The 18,141-nt window shown below is 42.8% G+C and overlaps 1 protein-coding gene across 7 annotated transcripts in view; it reads right to left on the bottom strand.

Annotated features, from left to right (window-relative positions):
* Positions 1–18,141, bottom strand: part of DGKD (diacylglycerol kinase delta) — a 65,763-nt gene that overhangs the window by 21,436 nt on the left and 26,186 nt on the right. For all 7 annotated transcript variants that reach the window (XR_010071833.1, XR_010071834.1, XM_063340235.1 and 4 more), the window contains 13 exons: positions 11,941–12,045; positions 10,955–11,087; positions 9,975–10,081; positions 9,298–9,423; positions 8,120–8,222; positions 7,436–7,598; positions 5,231–5,339; positions 4,326–4,465; positions 3,501–3,585; positions 2,833–2,927; positions 2,634–2,733; positions 2,210–2,483; positions 181–342 (listed from right to left, as the gene is read on the bottom strand). Coding sequence is in view for 5 of the 7 variants with exons in the window: in XM_063340235.1 (XP_063196305.1) it covers positions 181–342; positions 2,210–2,483; positions 2,634–2,733; positions 2,833–2,927; positions 3,501–3,585; positions 4,326–4,465; positions 5,231–5,339; positions 7,436–7,598; positions 8,120–8,222; positions 9,298–9,423; positions 9,975–10,081; positions 10,955–11,087; positions 11,941–12,045 (1,702 nt within the window). In the remaining 2 variants the exon portion in view is untranslated. The remainder of the gene's footprint in view (positions 1–180; positions 343–2,209; positions 2,484–2,633; positions 2,734–2,832; positions 2,928–3,500; positions 3,586–4,325; positions 4,466–5,230; positions 5,340–7,435; positions 7,599–8,119; positions 8,223–9,297; positions 9,424–9,974; positions 10,082–10,954; positions 11,088–11,940; positions 12,046–18,141) is intronic.

Genomic DNA, 18,141 nt, shown 5'->3' with positions numbered 1-18,141 from the left:
TGTGATGCACAGGCTAGAGCACAGAAACATGCAAGGGCTGGCATCTGAAAAGCAATCATTCAAAAACGAGAGAAAAACAGAACTTGGAAGGCGATAGATGTAACACCTCCCTCACTTTTTACACTAACACAATTGTAATTTGTAGTCAAGATCTGTACGGTGGCAGCCCTGGAGCAGTACCTTTCCGCTGGCTCCTCCCTTTGGACACTCCGTAGCTGCTGCTGTGTGATGACTGCAGGGAGATTTTGTCCTCGTTCCTCAGCTCCTTGACCTCTTCAGAGGCTGAGAGACTAAGGAGGAAGCCCTCTTGCTCCTGGGTCTGGGCGTTCTGCTCATCTACAGCTGTAAGGAGAGAGAAAGCAGGCGAGTGCCTCACAGCTCTTCCAGCAAGGAACACCTCCCACTGATGTAAATAACAACAGGATGGGACTCTAAAGGCCCTGATTCCTTAAAGGAAAGAACACGAATAACAAAAAGCTTTCCTGTACCATTTGTCTCAACTAAGCTCTGCTCTGGAGAGCTTTTGGAATTGGGCTGGCTTAGCCTCCTGTTTCCTTTGTTGAGCTCTTTAGCAGTGAGGCTCTAAACAGAAGCGTCCACCTTTAATGCTACACGTACTCAGCCTTCCTGAGATGTAAACTGTGCTACAGGTGATGGGCTTCCATTTATTTGCATTTAGATATTGCCAGAAATTCTAACCAGATGGACATGAGATGATAAATTTAAAGAATTTTCTGTTTGCTTAATCTGTTTAGGGGCAATAGGACAAGCCACTTGCAAAGGACACTTGGACATATACAATTAGGAGGAAGAAACGAGCAGCTGGTATAAAACAATACAAACAAAGGAAAGAATCGGACTAGCTATTTTGGAAGAAGAAAAACAGTTTGGAGAATCTGAACAAATACATCTGAGAAGTAACTGGAGTTTACCCAAGAGCTGGTAAGAATTAAACGTTGCCTAAAGAAGTCAAAACTTCCTTTGCATGTAATCAATAGGCTTCCTCCCCAGCACCCCTCACAGGGCACAGCTCCAGGAACAGCCCTGAGGCGATCTACCTGCCCCTGCAGGGGGATGAGCCGCCCTCCTTTCACTCTCTTCCCCTCCCTTGTGCTGACTCTAGAGTTCATCAAAACTACCCACAAGGCAACCCAACCCACCAGCCCAGCGGAAATATAAACTCTCCTTGCTGGATTAAGCAAATTGGTTGGGCTCCAAAAGAACTCCGGCAAACATCAAATTGGCAAAGGTAAGCAGCAGCAAAATAAGGCAGCAGGGAGGTCAAGACCTCTGCTTCACCAGAAGCAGCAGAGCCTGTTTGCTCAACTTCCATCATCTCATATAACTTTCCCTTCAGAACAGGTTGTATACAAATATTGCAGTACTGGAAATCCAAGCAACATTGCAATGATCTGTAACTGACTACATAGTTGTTCATAGCACACATTTACGTGTGCATGGATGTCACATCTGCAACTCCAACGCTTTTATCTCCAGTAATAAGCTGTTAAGTACTTCCTTTGCTCTAAGTTAAACCGCTGAGTTTATGACTAACATCTGGGAGACTGACGCCTTTCAAAGGAAATGAAACTTTGAGCAATGGGTTTGAGCGGCTGGAGAGAGATAAGGGTCAAGATGTGGAGAAGAGGGTCACCTGCCTAGGAAGTTGCATTGGAACAGAATGGATCTGCATCAAGGTGGAGTATTACAACATTTTCCCAGTGACAAAGCTAGTTTAAGAAGTTCCTGCCCTCTCTTGCAGTTGCAGCACTGCGCTGTTTTGCTGGGCTGTACTATAAAGAGATTTCTGAAACAATCCAAGTTAAAATACTTCAAATACTTTCTTCCCAAGTACTTTCAGATCTGTTTTACAGCAAGGCCACACAAACAGTTGCTCTGACACAATTGTGGTATGGGTGGGGACAGACAGGAAACGCAAATGAAGAGAGTGTGGGAGGGTAGTAACTTCCTAAACCAGCCCTGCGGGACAGCACATACCTTGAACTTCAGGCTGATTTACCAAGCGATGCTTCAAGCAGGTGGGCTTGGCAGAGCTGACACTGAAACTAAATAGCCAGGCTTACTGAATAGCTTCTCCAGCTCAGAAAGGCTGTTTTCAATAAAGAACCCTACTCCCTTCTGGAATAAAGGAAATCTATACTTCTCAAGAGCCTGTAACAAGTCACAAGCAGGACTCCTAACAGGTTACCTTTTTCTGCATGCTCTATTATCTGACGAATGGCTTTTTTCAAGCTGTTGGCTCTCAACATGAGCTGTTCTCGGGGGCGAAATATCTGGGGCCGTGCAGTACATGATGAGCCCACCGACCGGTCACTAGAAGAATCACAAGCACTGCCTGACCCATCACCGTCTTCGGTTTCCTCTGCAATGGTGGGAGGAGGGTTTGGCAGGGATGAAGATGCTTGAGATTCATCATTCAGTGTCTTCAGCAGTGAGTCCAGCTTCTCCTTCAAGACAGAGCACTACAAGGCAAAGAAGAACATTTGAGTAGAACAGTAGACTCGGTAGTTCATTCTTTTAGTGCTTGCTGAACTGCTGCTGTCCTAGTTCTCTGAAAACTGAGCAGTTTTCGACTTCAGAATTAGAAACCCAAACAATTTTTCTAATTTTACCTTCCTGGCCATGACCTCTGATTCCTCTGAGCTTTCCGTTGCTTTCTCATAGGCTTTCCCTACTCGAGCCACAAAATCCTTCACTGTCTCACAAAGCACCCTAGACAAAGAAGGTTGTGAAAAACAAGTCATGCAAGGATTGCCTCAGGATCTTCACGGTGCAACTTTCGCTTAGAGCAGTTGACCTCTAAGTACTCACTTGGCTGAGGAGATGACCACTGAGTGTTGGTCAGAAGTCAAAATTTTGGACAAATGAGCAGCCACAGAGTCTTCATAGAAGAGAATCTTCTGCACCTGGTGACAGTCAAAAACAAGACACTGGGTTGCTGCTTCCCAACATTACGACATATGCTGTGTAACCCTGTCTCCCCAGAGAGTACCTATCATTCTACGGGTTCTTTTTGCCCTGGAAAAGTTCTGTGGCCCAGGGCTCAGTTATCCACTGATGATCTGAATCTGACGAGGAAACTAATTCTGAACCTAGAAACCATTAGCAGTGCAGTTCTTAGAGTCTCTGATTAACTATGGATCTAAAACTGGCTTTTTTATGGTTCTTATGACTACCATGCAGCTTTCCACAATTTCAACAACATGATGTCATGACAGCAGCTAAAGTTGATCATTTCCTATCTACCCTGTTCCAAAGCATTTTCCTCCCATTCCCCATTATGGTTGTTGACTCTGGTAACCCCACCTCCATCCCTCTCCATAATACTTCATTGACTTAAAGACCCAGGATGTTTGTAGCTCCTGCTTCACCCAAGTCATAATTCAGGCCTGCTCCATTTGAACTCAACCACCGCCTCCTATCTTGTCTGTTCTGAGGCCATTGCTCCAGTCCCCTGCCCTCTGCATCTCATGAGGTACCTCAGAATCCTCACTGAAATCTTCGGTGACTGTGGAAGTGGAGGCTTGGCGAGGGAGTTTGGTTTCATACACCATGATGCTCCACCTGTTGGAAAGGAGACATCATAGCTATCACTACAAGGCAGATTATTTCCTCCTTTTTCCAACATAACAGGTTAGAACCTCAAGCAGAGCAAACTGCGCTTTGGCAGGGGCATGACCAATGTAAGGAAGCCATAGGGTTGCAATGGAACTGCAGAGGGGCTGAACTGGGGGAAGAGGAAGGGGTGACACTATGAACAAGTATCCTACAGCACAAGGACCTTCTCTGTACTTCTCCTCTCTCTCACAGAAACTCTAAGGACATTACTCGATTCAACGCAACAGATACCAAGATGTAACTCTACAGACAAGAAGCATTCTTAAATGTACAAAGATACATAGGCGATACCAATACTAGGGGCAAAGATGTCCATTTCTGCATTCAGCTTTCATTTCTGTGCCAAACACAAGGTTCAAATTTACCAAGAAAAAAATTAGCTTAAAAAAATAAATCATGACTGTAAGACTGTCACACTCAACTGATGAGAACTCTGGAACACAAGAGAGGACATTGGACATCAGACAATTTTACAACTCATTACTATTCTGCAGCAGTGACACAGAAAGCCAGACCACCTTTTGTTGCTGAAGAGTGACGGAGGATTATCAAAGCAAAAACGTTAACTGGCATTAGTAAGAAGTCCAGCAGCTGGGTAGAATCAAGAACTACCCAGTTCTCCTGGAAGGGTATTTTCACACAATTCTTGAGCAGGGGAGGATGTGATGTTAGTGATGGTTACTCACCTGTCCAGCATTTTGGTACTGGCCCTCTCCAGCTTCTCCAGGATCTGCGGGAGCTGGGTATCATCATCACACGCAGACCCCCAGCCTAAGACACGGGCGAGGTCATTCCCTGTTCCCAAGGGCAGCACTCCCAGCTGGCACTGCATCAGAGAAAAGGAAACCAAAACTGATATTCAAATGGGAAAACGCAAGCCACAAACAGCCACAAGCGGCATGACTGATTCGTTACACAGACCGGTCACTGAGGAACAGCTAGTCCCAGAGGGAGGAGAAAGTAATTGGGTGGGCAAACCGGCCAGAAGAGCATGCAAGTGAGGAAAAATGTCCTCTACTTCTAAGTTGTTAATTGAGACAGGACTGTATTACAGCGACCAGCGTGAGGAGCATCTTATTAAAAGTAACTCCTTCTACAGATGTCTTTATTTAACCATCAGGTGGTGCTATTGCTTTTTCTGTAAAAGTAGCATAGACATTTCCAAGACAAAATGGGAACAAATTAAACGCTGCATGATACCTCTACTCCAAAGAAGTTTCTGCCTATCCCAGGGCTCAGAAACCCTGAGGGAACAGATGAGGAGCACTACCCTTGTGGAACTCGCACTTTTGTAACTGCAGCCCTTTCTGAGTGTAAGTCTCAGCTGGCAGTGGAGCAGGAGTAACTCAGAGCTACTCCAAAAGCAGGATCTCGTAAGAGGGACTTGTGGGGGAACAATGGAGAAAGGAATAATGAATTAGTCCAGTACTCCTTCTTGTAGAAAACTACTGCAAGAACACTGCTGTGGTAAGCAATACGTGGCTTCAGTCCGGGGGCAAACTGCATCTGTATGATCAAAAAAAGTCCTCTTCAACCCATGCTGTTGTTACTCCTTCATTCTTTCATCCACCCAAGCTTGCTGGGCAGATACCTGCTTGTGAAGATTGAGGCTATCGATTTCGGAGAGAACCCAGCCAACACTTCCGTCCCCACCGCAAACTAGAATCCGGAAAGTGTCAAATTTCTGGAATAAGCGTAAACTACAGAGAAGGGAAATAAAAAATGCAAGAGAAAAGAACAATCAGCTGTTACAGAAAAAAATGATAAACAATTCCTATCTAGGTAATAAACATGGCAGATTTGTTTAAAGTAGGCTCTGATTTCGCAATGAATACGAGCCACTGTTAGATTACAGATGAATTAAAATGATTATAAGGAATTATGAATACAGCTAAGCAATTTACAATGTCTGTTCACTATAAAAATATGTCCCAGACCTATTCCTCTACTAAAGCTTGGCACTTTTCTCTGAACAGAAGAGGAAACAAGCATGTGATAGCTCCTTATCCATTGAATTAACTTGTTTTTGCAGACTTGCTGTGTTTGGTGTAACACTAGTTATTTGTCACTGTTTGGAGTGCTCTGATGTCACTTCACTGCCTTCACACTCAAGGCCACACCAATTAAAGCAAAGCTTGAAGAGTGGGAATTTTATGCAGTCATTCAGCAAGCAGACAAATGTAAGAGGATGTAAAGCCCCACAAGCTTTAGTTCTTCTTCTGGGAAAGCAACAAAAATCAATGCTCTGGCGCCTTGTCTGTCCTGCAGGCAGGCAAACAACTTACCAACAAGACAAGTGCGAATTTCTCTATTCACCCTTTCCAGAATATTAAAAACAACCTCTCCTTAAGCTGTTTGAAACTGTGCTTCTTACTGAACATTCTCCAGAATTACTGCCTGCTTTTATTTGGGTTTTGTATATATTTATTTTTTTTATTATTACCTAAACAGGATTTACTGTCATACATGAAAATCCTTATTTCTTCAAGCCCTGTTGACACATGAAAAAAGTCTATCAAAAATGACAACATCTTATGGTACAGTTTGACTGGCACCGGTTGAGAATATTTAAATTATTAAGAAGCAGCCTTTACCCTGTACCACCATTTCCTTTTCAAGCAAGCAAACAAGAGCAGCTGTTTTAGACGTGTGCGCCACAGCTTGAGAAAATAATTGATTCCCTCCCTTCCCTTCTCTCCTGCTTAAAAGCAAAATTTCTCTCTACAGTCAGTCCAACTGGGGAGGGGAAGAAGAAAACTATTTAATTATAAAAGTTTTCTATGTATTGTTTATCAGGCAAGCACATCCCCTGGACAGCATGCTGCAGTTTTAAAGGCCAGTGTTTTACAATGCACTATGGCAAGAAACCACAACAGTTCTCAGGAAAGCAGAGCCTAATGGTCACTCACCCAGGAGTGGACGTTCCCAGATCTAGCACCCTGCATCTACAGGTCTTAGTCATAGACTTTGAGTCATGTTTAGAAAAATATAATGGAAGTTCACCTTGCGTTGGCTCTTATTGTAAAAAACACCCATTCATGACAAAAGTCGCTCAGATCCAATGCCATGGAGAAACATTTGGAGGGTGCAAACTAGAGACCAATTTTTTTTTTTTTTTTTTTAAACAGAATTGCAGAAATACGCTGATGGAATTTATTCCACAGTGCTCACTTTTTTTTTTTTTTAATCCATAGATATTCTAGTGTAATCTGGTAAACAAGCCTGAAATGCCATCTAGATCCCAGGGCAGAACAAACTTTACCAAAAGCATTTGTAAGAGACGTTTTCCCAATATCACCGTAAAATCTTCGAGGGATGGAAGTTTCACATACTTCCTACCTAAGTTATTTCTGGATAAATCTCATTTTGACAACATTCATTTGCTGTCTATGACATCTGCCTGTTCGCCCGATTTAACTCAAGTGAACTCTTGTTATCAGTACATCAAGATGCCTGTTGCAAATCTGTTTGGTGACAAGTTTTCTTCTGGATTCAAGTTTTCCATGCTTGGCCTTCTTCCAGGAGAGTGTTTCTGGAATTCCCCCTAAACCCCTAAAGCTGTCCTGCTGTTACTGATGAATGGAAATAATAACATTTTCAACAACATTTTTGGTTTTAGCTAATCAATAGCACGAAACACAGAGAGGGGATAACCCCTCCAAACTTCCTATGTGTTCAGTCTTCTCCAAGGAATAGGTTCCTTGTTATACTTGAGGATAAGCTTATAATCAAATAAATCACTTGTACTTTTCTGGTATTTACAAGGAATGTGTGCTTCCATAGAGTATCTGCTTACCCAAGGTGAGGTCCTCCATTCATGAGGTCAAAGACTTGGGCTGGATTCAGTAGCTGTTTGAATCTTCGAAGAAATTTTACACCTTGGTTGTCTCCACTTTTTGAGTTGACAAAGACCAACAAAGGGCTTGTGCAAGAAGGGGGACAAGTAGCTTTCCAGAAACCTGTCAAGGAAAAGGGGGGAAAGGAAAGAGAAGCCAAGAAATGTAAAGCAGCCCGTGGAGATGGAGTGAGAAAAAAAGCAACACCCCACGCCCCAGCACAGCTATGGAGAAGCTAATACGTTCCTTGTGCTTATGGCACTCACTGGGTAAACGCCAACTGCGCACAGCCCTGAATCCAGCACGAACCACACCTCATGCTGCCAAATGTCACACTTATCTCCCAGCAGCATGCCAAAATTTTCAGCTTCCCCAACCTTCCCAAACTGCTTCTGCAATTTAGTTGTTCTCAATAAATTTTAACAGCTGCAGCTCAGCAAATACTGACGTTACAGGGTAATAAACTGAATGCAAAAGCAAAGCAAACGGTTCACTGCCACACTTCAGCAGTATCTTCCAGTTTGGAATTTCAGCAACATCAAAAAGCAGAATTTTCAGTTGACAGAGTCTGGCATTAATGGTGTTAGCTGAAGGGGCCGTAACAGAGGAAGAGAAAGAAGGCACTACTTACTGGAGTTACTTACCATCTGAATCAATGCTGTTAAGAGCAGTAGGAGGAATGACAGATACTTTGCACAGCCCGAGAGGGCACTTGTTTGGCAACAACTCTTTACATGATGTGTGTACCTGAAAACGCCAACAAAAGCCATTCATTCAGACTCTTTTGGGCACTGTGGTAGTGCCCACTCATAAGGCCACCCAACAAGAAGTTGTCAAGGAAGAGTAAGAAAGAAGAGGAGGAGAATCCAAGGAAGTGTCAATCAATTAAGTTATTTTCAGAATGATCTAATCAGAGTCTTCTAATTCTCCTCTTTTCATTAGTATGTACTTTTTCTGCCATTTGAATTTATAAGACTAGCACTTTGAGTGCTAGGAGGACCAGGTAATAGATTACGTGGCTTTAAGAGTCCTCAGGCACTCTGCTTTCAAAATTCTAGCCTGTTGAGAGATCAAAAGTAACAACAAAAAAAAAAAGCTGGGAATTCAAGAAAGCAAAAAACAAAGCAGGAAGACATGAGGGACATAAGAGGTAAGAGAAGAGGAGATTAATAAAGCCACCCAAAAAAGGACACTTCAGGGCACTCCAGTCATTTCTGGTACACGAAGATTAGCAAGATAGAGGGTTTGCTTGGGGTTTGAGCCCCCACCCCACACATTAAAACCACATATTTTGTGATTTTTTTTTTTATTAATCTTATAGACAACTGGAAACATAGCAACATCTGCATCACTGCAGTGGTTAGGCAAGAGAATCCCCACCTATTGGAATGGGAAGGGACACTGCTATTATTAAAATAGCTTAGCATTCTTTATCATCTTATTTTGTTGTACCTTTTCAACCTGCAGAAATGACAAATAATGGCTCCTTAAAATCCAACATCTCCCATGCCTGAGGCACTGATTCATATCTAGTGTAATTAGATTCCTCTATGAAAGCTCACTATCAAATGAAAATGAGCCTGCAGAGAAGTCAGATTTTAGGTCCTCCTTTTATGCATCACAGTGACACTTTTCAGCACAAGTTTAAATTTTTGTCTCTTGCAGGCTGTTTATCATGGAGAAAGAACAATAGAGTCCTTCATGGCAAATGCTGACAGCACGTTTAGAGATTTCATTTTAAGTAAATGTCATTAAAAGAACACACCAAAGAGCTGATCAAAACCTATCCTTTTACTGAAATGGTCATGTTTATTCAACTCACCATGGCTTTGCACCAAAGGCAGCGCCAGTCTTGCAAACGTAGGACGCTGCCACAGGTTTTATCACACACAGTGCATTTGGCGCTCACGGGCAGGTTTCCTTCCAACCACTGATGTGGCATTGAGATCTGCAAACAGCACAGAGGGAGAGAAGCAATATGGACACTCCAGAGTGCAACTCAAGAGAGCAGGATGCACTGTGGCACAGACACAGAGGAGCACGTGTTTACATGCACCATTTAAGGACAGCAAGGGCAATTTCTAGAAAACATCTGAGGACCTCTCTTGGCATTTTACATCACGCTGAAGCACAAAGAGACCAGGTGACTTGCCCCAGGCTACTCAGGAAACACTGGCTTGCATCAGACATCTCAAATACTAAGGTACTGTTCCAACCACTCATTTGTTTTTCTTTTGACAAAAACTCAGACCAGGTTCCCCATGCCTCCTATTATTTAACCTCAACTCCCCCGGGTCCATAACAGGAGTCTCTTCCTATTAAGGACTCCTTGCTACGATGCTTGGATTCTCCCCACAGAATCTCATGCTCTGACAGTAAATGCCTTTCCCACATCACTAACGCATAAAGGCAGAATCTGATATTTGCACAGTGAAGAAAGCTGTAGAGCACGTGCTTCCACATCAAGATAAGGCTAGAAGAGTTAAGACTAACGCCTACCCCATCTTCATCCTCAATGATATCCTTCCCGATGGAGGCCAGAGTTGTCCACTTGCAATTATTGGTTGCCCGCACAGCACACCGCTTGTGGGCTTTAAACTTGCACACTAGAGAGGAAGAGAAGAATATATTTATCCTGCCTCAGAACGCATAATGTGGCAGTCTGTGCAAAAGCTGTCCCAAGTGACCATATTTGGCTCCAGAAGAAAGCACAGGCACACACTACCCTTGTTCGCACTGCCAAAACTATCAGCTCTAAGCATACCGAGTAAGATGAGCTAGCTATTAATTCTTGCCTTGTCACTTTTGCCAGTTGCTTGTACAAAGCTTAGTTATCACCTTGTTAAATTTGACACGATTTACACGGCCATACACTCCTGCATCCTTTTACACAGTGTGGGTGTAACCTCACTCATGCTGGAAGTATGAGCAGCCAGGCACGTCTGCTACGCCAAAGCTGAAAAAGAATAACCTCCTGGCATTTGAACACTTAACACGGATGTTCTTACAAATACGATTATGCTTATGAACAGGAGTATTCTTATGAATATTCTATCTGATACCTCAGAAGAACGTATCTCTTCACCTCAGAAGCACGAGTTTAATAAGGGATGGCAGTATTTGGGTATATGGGAAAAAAAACCCAACAGCTATATTCCTATTGGGTCCAACACTAAAACCAGCATGAAAACATCATCACATCTACCACTGTTTTACAAAATGCAAGATCCTGATCTTGACTTCTGCAGGAAAGTTCTCTGTGAAGCCAAAGGGATTCATCAGCAAAGGGTTTCAGCATCAGGTCCAGAAAAGACCTCCAGTCTCATACACAGCCTGTAGCTCCCTCAAGTTTATTATGCAGCATTTTGCTACATCTTTTTGCAGACTGTTAACAACATTCCTCTTAAATTATCTCTGGAACGTGGCATTGAGCTATAAAGACAATGCTCCCGAAAGAGGAGACGAGAGAGCACGCTTACCTTCACATGACAGCCCATGTGAGGTGACTCCAGACAATGCCTCCCGACACACATTGCAGTAGGTTGGCCGAGCATGCGAGCAGGCGTACCAGTTATGCATCCCTGAGAAATGGTCCATGCTGTACTGCGTAGACTAATAAAATAAATGTATTACAGCCAAGTCCGAAGTAGAGCAACAAGACCTTTTTTTTTTTTCTTAAAACAAAAACTTGCACATAGCAGTCAGGAAAGGCAGAAACAGAACACTTCTACTAGGGAAGAGTAGCCCACATGCAGTTTATACACACTAGCTGTAACTCAAGAAAGTCTTTAAGCCAGAAAAGACTACATGAAGAAGGAGCCACAACTTCATTCCTGCTCCTGTCCTACCTCCCATCCTTGTCTCACTACAAATACGTGTAGGGAAATTAACTGGAGAATTTATCTGCTGGAGAATTGATCCTTCCCTTCCCCATTTTTTTGTTGGATTAAATTTTCAGCAACATCAGTTCCCCAACCTTGTTTATTGCACAGCAGAGGAATTCTTGTGCCAGTGTAAGGGAGGAGACAACTGGGGACAGAAGCATCAGAGTGAGGAAAACACAAGGCAGCTTCTTTTGGTGGCAGTGCTGGTCTAACTACAGCCCCAGAAAGCAAACAGATGCACTGACGCAGGCAGAATACCAAGCAGACAAGACGTGAATTAGGACAGGGAGAATAACTGAAGAGTGAAAAGATAATGGGAGGAGAAATGCGTTTCATAACCTATCCATACTCTGAGAAGTGCTCTCAAAGTTACCAAGGGAGAGTATACAAAGCCACAAACGTTCTTTGGAGAAACACTTCAGTGAATTTGAGCTAGTTTTTACAGAAGGCCTAACACTATACCCATTATAGTCAATAACAATGACTTTTATTAACTTCACTGGAAGCTGACTCCAATCTCAAAACCAGCTGTTAGTTAGGAGAGGAGGCACAGAGTGCGAAGGAACACATTTTCCTGCTACCTCAAAATGTTCACGGTTTTGTACACTCTTCAGTGCTGCAATCCAATCTTCCATCTCTTTTCTGTTATCGGCACAAAGGATGAGCTTCCGACATGGAGTGATAATCTGAGGAGTGACAGAAAATTAATAGTGTGTATTCTGGGCACGTCAGTGAGAGACAGCAAGAGTTATCCCTAGTGTAGTCTACTGAAGTACTTTCAGAGGCAATGAGCTGCACAACAGAACAAAAGTTATTTGCACCTTTCAACCACGTTTCTCTTCCACCATAACATACCTTAATTCCTTCAGAAATGTACAGAACCACAAAGATTTTAGCTGTCGTTCCCAATACTGAACTGAGTAAAGAAATCTCCCAGACCCAAGTAATGGCACAACAAAAATCGAGCACAGAGCAGTAAAAGTTAATATATTACATGTGCAGAACTTGCATAAGTTTTTTTTAAAGTATTTAATGACCTTTAAAATTGGCAACAGCATTAAAACATTTTGTTAACACCATAATATACCAGTTTCTAGCAAGCAATTAATTTCTAGCTCTGGAACATCATACTAAAAACCCGTTTAGAGTCATGACAAGCCGGGATCGAGGAGGGGAGAAATCAAACAAAATAAGAATCTAGAAGAGAAAGCACTGTATTTTGAACCCTCATGTTTCCTGAGGGCTTGTTCTACATTTAATACATAAAAGATATTCCAACAAATGTTCCTCTAGCAGCTTGAGGTTGTGGTGAGCTTGCCGCCTTCTAAAAATATTCTCCCCGGTGTGTTTCTACCCTGGGCTAATTCCCATGCATTAGCTGCTCTGTGTTGAACAAACAGTTCAGTGTTTTAACAAACCAGCAGAGGACATGTAGGGTGGCCAGAGCTCCCCTCTGCCCAGGAAGGCAGCCGTCTCTGCGTAGCCTACCACCAATGCTCTCTCCTTTGGTCAGGTGGCGGCAGCAGAGAGAAAGAAAAGCTCCTGGCTCTTCAGAGGACCAGGCCTGCTGTCCGCAGGGCTGCCCATTCAGCTGGGGCCCAGACTTGACTATAAATCAACATTTATGCTTCCCAAGACAAAAGACTTTCTTCACCACTAAGCTATCTTAGTGTCTCCCTGTGCGCACCTCTGTACTGATTTCCATCCAACTGACTTCTTAAATTAAACCAATATTGAAGCGTTTGCAAGATCTGGATTTAAGAAAAGCGGCATTAAGGTTGAGCACCATGAACAAAAATCAAAACGCTCCCCTTTATGTCAAGTCTAAAAACTTCGGCAGCCCAGGCTCTCCTGCACCCCTCTACATTTTGTACATGAAAATAATTGTCTACATCAACTGCTTTTCCAGCAAATTGTACCCTAATATCTGAAATAACAGATTAAAACAAACTAGGATTGTGCCAGGTTGATGAGGCCCGTGTGGCTCTCGCAAGCATGGAACCGAAGTTTTGTTAATGAATGTTAAAAGCCCACGAACACCACCCCAATACATGACCCCTGTTAACTACCATTTTCCAGTCTGTTTCTTGCTTCTCATTATGGTCCATAGAACAGATTAAGAATAAAAACCTCTGAAGTTGAACACTAAGAAATGTGCATGTAATGTCAACAAAAGAGATACACCTGTAAATTTCTGCTTTATTTTAAGCTCTTCAATTCTCAAAATGTATTTATTTTCATAGGATAGACTGCAGCATTTACCTGCAATAACGCTAGCTTCACCCAGAGGTATTACCGACACCTAGAAAAGGGCACTATGGCCATGTCAAGTAGGCAATGGAATTAAATATCTTTTTAGAGCAAGGACTGCACATTCATATTGGAAACACAGTTTTGGCACAGAGCATTCTATCTTGGACAAAATGACCTGATCTGTATCAATTGTAAGCAAACAGAAATAAATATTTACAATTTTCTAAAAATAAAACTTTGAAGAACTCCTTCCCTCTTCCCTGACTTTTCCTTTTAACAATTCCAGCTCTGATAAAATTTATTCCCAAAGAAGGTAATCACAGGAGTCTTTCTTCTTCCTTGGGAAAGGGGACAAGTGGGCGGTTAACTGTATTTCCATCAAAAACTCTGCTATGTAAGATGGGCTATCCTAGAGAAACCTTTTACGGAGCATGAAACGCTACTGCAAAAATCAGCGTGGACTTAGAGAAGAACAAGCAGCATCTCTGAAATCCGGCTAAGAGGAAGCAGCTTTTTCCCTGGAAGTAAAACAAAGTTCAAATAATTTGTTCAGACAACACAGGGCCCCACTTTTTGCTGGCGGTGAAGCCAAGAACATATATAATTGCATGTGTGCAACAGTATCCTATGTAAAGTCCAAGCATCCCAGGATGAAGCATCCAAGGACCTTTCATCACTTTGAAACCAGCCAGTTTTTATAAGGAACCACCAGTTCATTCAACAAGCCACTGGCACGCTCTTGGGCAGTGGGGAAAAATAATTTAAAACAGTTGGTAAAATTAATTTATTATCATCACAATCCCATTTCATAACACTCCTATTCAGTGATGTCCCTTTTCCTATTTTCTCTCTTTTTTTTTTGGGGTGGGGGGGGAAGCAAATGCAAAGAATATAGTATCATTTTTAAATCATCTCAGAAGACATGATATCGAAAATACTGACATAAAATACAGAAATGCAGACACTCCTTTGATAAGAATTTATTTCTGAGGCTACCGACTTCCTGGATCACTGGAGAGACTGTCCAATGTAGAAAATCACTAATTCCTTCTTAAGTCACCTACCGCTTCATCTCAAAAATCCCCACATTCAGTGGTGGACAATCCTCTGTTCAAAGAACAAAGTTAAAGTTTTTAAGACAAGAGGACAAACAAAGAGATCAAGAAGATTTTCTTACTTGAATCATCCAGACAAAGAGTCACAGAATTAATATAAAGGGTCTATTGTGTGACTACAAAACCACAAATAAAATGTAACTTTGTGCAAGATAAATTTATGAAGAGCATTCCCCATTAGTGAGTTCTAAAGCAACACTTGCATTGGGATTTAGTGGTATCATCGGAGATGGGAAATAAAAGAATATAATCTCAAACCTCACGGCTATTCTAAGGAGGACAAATGGGGACAATTCAGGCTTCCCTGTGAAGGACAGATAAGATTTTAATGTAAATAGTGTAACAATTCTTTGGGGAAATTAAGAAACCATACAAACCTGTTTTTCTGATTAACATGCAGCGGTGTTACAGTTAAACATTTTAATGAGGATAATTAGGAATCCAGAAACATGTTAATAGGGACACTTCCTTCACAGAGCGGTTCAGCAGTTCTCGCCTTTCATACAGCCTCCTGCACCCGCCAGCCAGCAGCGGGCACCTCTGGGGCGCGGGGACTCTTGCTTCCCCTGCGCTCCAGCCAGCCCCTCGCCTCCTCCCTGCGCAGGCTGATGTGCGACAGGCACGCCACTACGTCGCTCCTGAAGAAGGGCAGAACTGAGATGAACACAAACACGATCCTGCTCCCAGGCACAGAAAACCACTTATCTCGCCACTTTTACCTCCTGCTACTCAAGCCAGTAATTTCAACTCCAGACATCCACCTGTTAAAGGATACTAACAGAGGGAGAAAGGCTATTACATACACTGCGCTGTCTAGACGAGATCGATGATCAATCTAACGTACTGCATCCAAAAAAAAAAAAAAAAATAGTATCATTATTGTAATCTCCAAAAGAAGTCACAGCAATCTTCCCCCTGAAAAGCTGTCCTTTCCCAGCTGGGGAGACCCGGGTGCTTGCTCTCAGCTACAGCCGCCATGAGCCAATGCTCTGGAACAGGAGGCTTGGTTATCCCTGTTGGCAAACATGGATAGAAATGAGCATAGTCCAGCTATTTTTTTATGTTCCGGCTACGGCTTTTGACTAACATCCTGGAACAGTATATTCCACAGGATGACGACGCACTAGGTGAAGCAGCATTTCCTTTTATTTGTTCTAAATTTACAAAGCAGTAATGTCATCCAGTGACCTCTTGTTCTCATATAAACGGAGCGCACAACAACAACGATCTGATTGCTTTTGAGTTAGGATGGGGGCTGCCTTGCGAGGAGTTAAAAAAAACCACAATAAAAAGCTTTAAGATTTATTTATAATCTCATACATTTTTGGCCTGTTTGGGGATTGGCAGAAGTCTGAGTGTTCCTGCCCTGAAACAGCTCAGAATTTTATCTAGATATGAGCAATTACGTAAATTAAAAGTGTTTGTTCTTCCTAAAAAGGGCATATTAAAAGCTAACATACTTTTTTGATCCGAAATGCTATTGAACTTTTGGGTGTGGTTCTTTAGATTTCACTTCTTAGTAGGAACCGGATGCCCAGATACCTATGCGCCCAGAGCTCACCACACGGCGACTTTATTGAGACCTAACACTGACCAGCGAAACAGCTCAACATCAGTCATGGCGGAAATAAAGCTACCAATCCCTCTAAATCAATCCCGAACAGCCGTAAGGATGGATGAGAACGGCAGGAAGGCTTCAAGACATTTCAAAGCAGGACACAGCTTAACTTACAAACTCTTCACTACGTATGAAACCCAGAAATACCTTTTGTGGGAACTGTGGTGACAATCAACTACCCAGCAGGTCACCCCTTCGCAGGCAGTTATGTGCCCTCAATCCAGATGAGCCAGCTCAGATCTATCAGAGAAACTCTACATCTTCAAGCTTGCTCACTCTAAACCTAAAAAAACCCTAAATCTGAAAAAAGCCATGGTTCATTGGCCATCTTGTGCAAATACTGATCATCCCCTGGCACTTCTCCAAAATGCAGCTTCATCTCCTCTGCCTCTACCTCACAGAGCATATGCCCTTTTACCAGCTGTTAACCCCCACCCCTCATGTTGACCCACACTCCCCTGTCCAAAACTAACACTGGTTTACTGACATTTCAAATCAGGCCAGCTGGCAAACAACAGAGCCAACCAAAGAAAATTTCTCATTTCACATTCTAAAAATGGACTGGATGTCCCTGGATGTCCTTCCCCACTGAACAGCTGTGAATAATTGGATTAGAAAGGCAGCCCAAAAAAGACTCCTTATATTAGACCAAATTTTAAATAGAAATCTGCTATACTTCACCCTTTGGTGTTTTGCTGTACTGAGCAACCTTCCTCCACCCAACAGTCGGAGCATAAACTTCATTCTCTGGTCTTGCTGCCATCAAAGACAACTTTACCATCTCTGCTCACTTCCTCTTTCAGCATTTTCTAGCTGCCCAGAAACTTCTCAGCAAAAAAGTGACAGTCTGGCCAAATATGCATTGGGACTGTTTGTTATCAGAGCAGATCTGGTGAGCTCAGTGACCACAAAAGATGGCAAAACAAGTTAAGATCACGCTGGTCCAATCACGGAGCTGGCTGAAGAAATGCCGTGGGGCGAGACGGGGTGGGGGGGACATACAACTTCGCTAAATATAGCTTTTCTGATGTGATACATTTCTCGGAGTGGCCAAAAGTGGGTGCGTGAGAACACCTGCTCATTCTAACTGCTTCCTTTTACTCACATCCTGTTCAAATATAGTCAAAAGGTGCTAGTCATAAATCTCCCAAAGAGATCCTGGATTATTCCAAACAGCTGATGATTTGGGTACGAGGACAACAGGAATTCCTGGACCTCCAAAGACCTAGGAACTGCAACTAGAAAAAATAAAATAGCTGTGAGAACGGTGCTGGTGCAGACAAAAAACTCAGCTTGATCACATATAGGCAAAGGCGGGGAAAACGTCCACCATCTGTAGCTAACTGCTACATCTGCTTTTGTATACTGGAGTAAGCTCTTGTATCCCATGAACCCAAAAACTCAGGAAGGAAAATTGGGTGCGATTATAATGAGGACCCAGCCATTTTATCAGCTTCAGCTCCTGTTCCAGCAACAGCGGTAGTGAAATGATCACTGGTGTACAATAAAACACCTTGCCCATGTTCATCAGCAAGATTCACAAACCAGCAAAGTCATTGCACGTTTCAAACCCCATCGCTGAACTCACAGAGAGCAAAATGCACTGCATGGATTAAGCAGTGCTACTCCCTCAGCAGACACACAAGGTTAAAAAGACGACTGTGAAAAAGGGAGAAAAAAAGGAAAATTAAAGTATGAGTTTCAGACTCAAACCGGTTCTTTCCACTTAAAATTTTAAAAGCCTGTCTCATTGATGTCAGCTTCTGAAACACTCTGGAGCTGAGCATCAGGCCAGC

This window comes from Chroicocephalus ridibundus, chromosome 6 (genome assembly GCF_963924245.1).
Source record: "Chroicocephalus ridibundus chromosome 6, bChrRid1.1, whole genome shotgun sequence".
Classification (NCBI taxonomy): Eukaryota; Metazoa; Chordata; class Aves; order Charadriiformes; family Laridae; genus Chroicocephalus; species Chroicocephalus ridibundus.
This window is presented reverse-complemented; position numbering and strand designations above follow the sequence as displayed.